The sequence below is a fragment of the Tigriopus californicus genome, chromosome 10, assembly GCF_007210705.1.
Source record: "Tigriopus californicus strain San Diego chromosome 10, Tcal_SD_v2.1, whole genome shotgun sequence".
NCBI classification, from domain to species: domain Eukaryota; kingdom Metazoa; phylum Arthropoda; class Copepoda; order Harpacticoida; family Harpacticidae; genus Tigriopus; species Tigriopus californicus.
The window spans coordinates 15251411-15256627 of NC_081449.1; the positions used below are offsets into that span (position 1 = coordinate 15251411).

Below are 5217 nucleotides of genomic sequence, written 5' to 3' on the forward strand. Positions count from 1 at the left end.
CATTGATTGGCTCTCGAACCCTTCTTGACAATTTGATTGATTACTCACCTGACCTTGCCCTACAAAGAATTTTCTGGTTGTTTTAGCGTGGAATGATGACGTTTCAATCACTGACTCTTTGCAGCAATCTTCTATCACCTATCTATAAAAGACGATCGAAGTGATCTTCAAATCAGTTTACTAACAGCAATTCAAACATTCAAAATGATGGGTGAGTTCACGGGATATTGGCTTCGTACTTAGTGTGCAAACAACATTCTGCTTCAAAGTACTCTTGAAGTCTATAACATCACAAAGTTAAGTTTTGTGTCATCATGATCAGAGTGCCAAGCAACCAAACGGGACTACCGATGATGGCACTTTAAGCGACGTATCTGGCATGATAAAAGAAATTGCTTGACTGAAATTAATGTGTAGACGGTCGATATTATGATCATTGTTGGAATCAAGATCTACTTTTCTCAGAATTAGCTTTATTGGAGCAAATTTTGCTCAGCTTCCACCATCGATGCATTTCAATGTTACGGAAAACCTTCTCTCGGATTAATTTAGTCAAGACCCATGGTGTGTGTTATGAGTCATGAACCATCGAAACATTCGAATCCAAAAATTGATCAAGTTTCCCTCCCAAGTTTTCATAGTGCAAAAGCTATTGTGCTAAAATGACCTTTGTTTTCAAACGGTCAATTCCCTTCCAGATACAAACATTGCCAAAAATGTCAAGAACCATATCAAAGATGGAATCCTCACCTCCGGATTATCAATCCCGACATATTCGGACCCTGTTCGAGGATCAATTTATCAAGAAGTCAACAGGTAAGTCAAAGAGAGTTTCTTTAGTGTTCTCCAAGGAATAGATGTTTTTCAATGTAAGAATGAATGGCGATAACAAATAATGTGTTTGTTATCTTCCAAGGGCTATGGAGAAAATTCTCGATGATGACACGGATTGGGTCGTGCTTCATAACGTCTTAACCGGCGAAAAGTTAACTGCAACGGATGCTTTAAACTACGGAAAACGGTAGGTGATCAAGGCCATTATTTCTGTATTACCAAGGATCAAACCAAAAACAAACCAATTTGCCTTGGCTCAGATTTGGCGCCTTTTTCGAACAGCATGGGTTCAAGAGGGGACACGTGGTACATTTAATCTTGGGTAACGAGAATTTGACTTTTCCCATTTGCTTTGGAGCCTGGATTCTGGGTGGATGCGTCAGTACAGGCGATGTCAATTTGGAACCAAGATCTTTGGCTGCGCAGGTAAGCACAAACAGGAAGTTATTGACGGAAAAATAGTGAAGAGAAAAATTGATTATTCTATATCTTAATTTTCAGCTCAATACTCTGTCCACCAGATTTTTGATATGTAATTCTGAGACAAAACAGTTAGCAATGGAAGCCTTAAAATTGGCTGACAGACCTCAAGATGTGCAAACGTTCTGTTTGGGACCCAACGATGTGTTTGAAGACCTTTTGGACCACATGAAGAATATCGATCCAATTCAATGTCCGGATCCAGTAGATGTGGATACCGAAAGTGATGTCCCTCTCGTATTTTGGTCTTCGGGAACCACGGGACACCCCAAAGCCATTTGCCACACTCATTTTTCGGCACTTCGCATGGGCGGTGTGACCTTTAATTTCATGGAACCTAAAATGAGCTTGGTGATCTCAACGTGCTTCTTTCATGGGGGTGGTTTCATAGCTGCATTGTTCTCTTTCATGCGGCATCAGTGTTGCCATCATGTGAGTTACAAGTCGACAATGATTGCTCTTTTTAATCAAAATGTATAGCACTGGTTTTGTTCAACAGATGTTTGGACCTGATTTTAAATTGGAGCATCTTCTCAACGCCATCATTAGCGCCAAACCAAAATCAATCACCATTGGAACTCATCATTACGTACAATTAGCAGAATCTGAGCTCTTAGCAAATACAAATCCAGAAGATTTGGCATCTTTGGAATACATCGCTCCAGCCGGAGCGGCTGTCCCCTCCTCGTGCGAGGAGTCATACCGTCAGAAATGTCCCAATCTAAAGGTGAGATATGTTTGATAATTTTGAGAACCAAAACATGCATTTCATGTAAAATGAAGTTGGAAAGCACTTGCATTGCTTATAAATGTGAATATTTTGCTAAGTATAAGATATATATAAAGAATCAACGGAGGTGCTTTAAGCTCAAAAAGAAACATGTGACTGTCACGCAACCTCTCTCTACAATCTGTAAGTGCATTAGTCATTATTGTAAATGGATCTCTAAAACAGTTTGGAAGCAACTAAAAAGGCAATGGAGGTAACTGGGGAAAACTGATTGTTCTAAGAAATTCAGAGGTTCACAAACTTGAGGAATGAAGCATTTTTTTCACCTGCAGGGCGTTTTGAACATCTACGGACAAACTGAAGGAGGACTGTTGACCTTAGGCCTCTCTACCGCAACCCTAGGCTCTATTCTTCCAGGGATTAGCGTGAAGGTAACCCCAACCGAAAATAAATGCAAGCTTCACTCGCCAATCAGGTCTTGGCGTAGAATCTAAAAATGGTACATGCCTATGTTTAGGTGGAAAATGTAGCGACAGGTGAGCGATGTGGACCCAATGAAGAGGGAGAGTTTTGTTACAAAACACCTGTGGTCATGAAAGGCTACCACAACCGACCCAAGGATAATGCGGCATTTTTCGATCACGAAGGTTATGCTCATTCTGGAGACTTGGTGTTTTATACTCCGGACGGTGCTCTCCATTATGTGGATCGCCTTAAAGAAATCATGAAGTAGGTTCCAAGATTTGGTTAATCATTGCGTGTAACCCTTGGTAATTCTGTGAGACTCTTTAGATACAAGAACAACCACGTGGCACCCACTGAGTTGGAGGGAATCTTGCAAAGACATCCAGCAGTGCAAGAGTGTTTGATATTTGGCAAGCCTGACCCTGAAGTTCAAGAATTGATATCAGCCGTGGTTGTGGTAAAACCTGGCCATCAGGTAAGATCCTAACCCCAATTTGGAAGGGTTGATTCAAGTCGTTGTGTAAGGCGTTGCAATTCAAATCAACCGCCTAATTCGCAATGGTCTCCTTCCAGGTCACCGGGGATGAGCTTCGAAACTTTGTGAACAAAGATGTCACCGACTATAAGAAAATACGTGGGGATGTCCTTTTCCGAGATGACATTCCTCGAAATTCTGTCGGGAAACTCATTCGCCGTGAGATGCGTGAATGGGCTCGACATCAAGCGAAATGCAAGGGCATCAACGCCCAAAGTTCCTTAACGGAAACCCAGGCCCAAAATTATTTTACCTATTCACAAGATGCCGATCGGTAGTGGTGTTTCCTGAATGAACGCACTCAGTTCTTAATCAAGTGGCATAAGATGAAGAATTGATCCCTAGTGGAATCAAGAATTACAAAAGATACCAAAAATGTAGCCAAAGACACAAATAAAAATTGACTTTCCACACAAACCAGATTTGAGGCTCTTTCGCTACAAATGGTTATCCCCTAGGATTGCCCTCAATTACATAGTGACGGCCTTGAAGACACCTGAACAGGCTGGACAATTTTGGGAATCAGAGACAAAAGTGGACAAAAGTTGTTCAAAAGTAAATACAAGTTGTCCAAACTTGGGTAGACAGGCAACAAGTTTCAGCCTTCTGTCATGCTATGTCTTTAGCTGAACTTTGAATTAACCAACAAATGTTTGCTCAAAACTAGCAATATCTGAATGTGTTCCAAAAGGTGAGACACGGACAAATATTCCAAAATATAGGAAGTCCCGTTTGAATTATTCAACCTTACTCCATCGGCTGTTCAGAAAAGTATTGCTCTTTTTCTTCAGACTTTGAGCCTTCTTTTGATCTGACATTAGGGATGAGCATAAATGCAGGAAGGATGTGAAATTTTCTGGAGATGGGCAGATCAATTTTGAAATGACAATTTGTTGATTGCCTCTCTACGTGGCTTTCGGAGAGGATTTTCTTGGGTGAGACACTTTAAATGAACGCTGAATATCGCTGACCATAAGGATCCTCGAATCAATCAAACGTGCATCACATTCGAAGTAGGTCAAGATAATCAGCTTAACATCACATTTGCCTGAAAATCTCCCTTAGCCTTAAGTCAAGCGTCCGCAATAAACTAAATTTTGGGTCAAGAAACTTTGTTGTTCACGGAAAACGGAGACTTTGCAAAATCTTTTTTACTCCAATGGATTGCTCCAAAACCTGAATGTTTCCAAAGATTATCTAGTTCAAATTTGGCCTTTTAATTCAAACCTGAACATTCGAGGTATTCGTTTTTACAAAATGTGTTGACTTTTTGCCAAAAATGACCGTTGTGAATTAATGATTAAGACGTATATAATTTCCAGTTGCGCTTTGATTTCCATTGTCTTGTTTTTGTACCTCCAGGGTATCAAGGGTCGAAAACAATAACGAATTAACGAAAGGAAAAGGCTGAGTTTGAAGATTGCTGTTCACAGAAAGGCACACTACCTGTTTTTTGCCTATTTCATGATTTTGATTGTTCATAGGAAAATTCTAACTGCATTTATTTCATTTGAAAAGAAATATTACGAGTTGAATTGTAGTTTCATGTTTCTTCAACATCTTTAGAGGACCTGATTAAAGTTAATTTTTACAAGTATTTCAAGTTTACAAGTATATTTACAAGTATTAAAAGTCTATTGCAACAATGTATGTCTATTGTAACCATGTATAGACCCCCTTCTTGTTCAGTAAGCTCCTTTATGTCAGCTCTCCAATCCACTGGAAATGAGTTGGATTTGGCAGTCTGCACGAAAGTTTTCTTTGTAGGGGATTTTAATTTTCCGGGAGTGGGAGGCTAGCCCCGATGGGTATATTCCAATTTCGAAATCGACATCTCAGTCGTTTGAAAAGCTGGAGGAATTTCTCCCAGCATGTTGGTGCAGCCACTAGAGAGAATAGCGTTCTCGACTTGGTCTTTTCCAATGACCCTGATCTGATCCAGTTTGTCCATGTGACACCTAGGAATCTGTCAGATCATTGTGTTCTTAAGATAGGGTCGACCATTACTCAAAAGCCGGCGTGCTCTAGAGTAAAACCGGTCAAAAAGGTCGGTTTGGCTAAGTTCAAGATCAATGATGAACATTGGCCGTTGATTATAGAAAGATTAGAAGAACTTGACCTGATTTCAATTCTGAAACAGGAATCGTCCATAGATGCAGCCATTGATAAATTA

General features: G+C 40.2%; 1 protein-coding gene across 2 annotated transcripts; it reads left to right on the plus strand.

The window, feature by feature from the left end:
- Positions 1-3466, plus strand: LOC131888542 (luciferin 4-monooxygenase-like). 2 transcript variants are annotated; one of them, XM_059237421.1, is made up of 10 exons: positions 1-211; positions 699-816; positions 917-1021; positions 1095-1260; positions 1336-1746; positions 1814-2041; positions 2377-2475; positions 2562-2773; positions 2837-2984; positions 3083-3466. In XM_059237421.1, exons 1-10 carry the CDS (start codon positions 205-207, stop codon positions 3320-3322), a joined length of 1734 nt encoding a protein of 577 aa, XP_059093404.1. In that variant the 5' UTR covers positions 1-204; the 3' UTR covers positions 3323-3466. The 2 variants fall into 2 exon arrangements, with proteins under 2 accessions (XP_059093404.1, XP_059093403.1); XM_059237420.1 differs by lacking the exon at positions 1-211 and adding an exon at positions 504-564.
- The last annotated feature ends 1751 nt before the right edge of the window (positions 3467-5217 follow it).

Excerpts from the sequence above, each read along its gene's own strand:
- LOC131888542 (XM_059237420.1), top strand. The coding sequence starts at position 519 with ATGTTACGGAAAACCTTCTCTCGGATTAATTTAGTCAAGACCCATG. Across the intron at positions 2,476-2,561 it reads TTCCAGGGATTAGCGTGAAG|GTGGAAAATGTAGCGACAGG; the intron begins GTAACCCCAACC and ends GCCTATGTTTAG. Across the intron at positions 2,985-3,082 it reads TGGTAAAACCTGGCCATCAG|GTCACCGGGGATGAGCTTCG; the intron begins GTAAGATCCTAA and ends GTCTCCTTCCAG.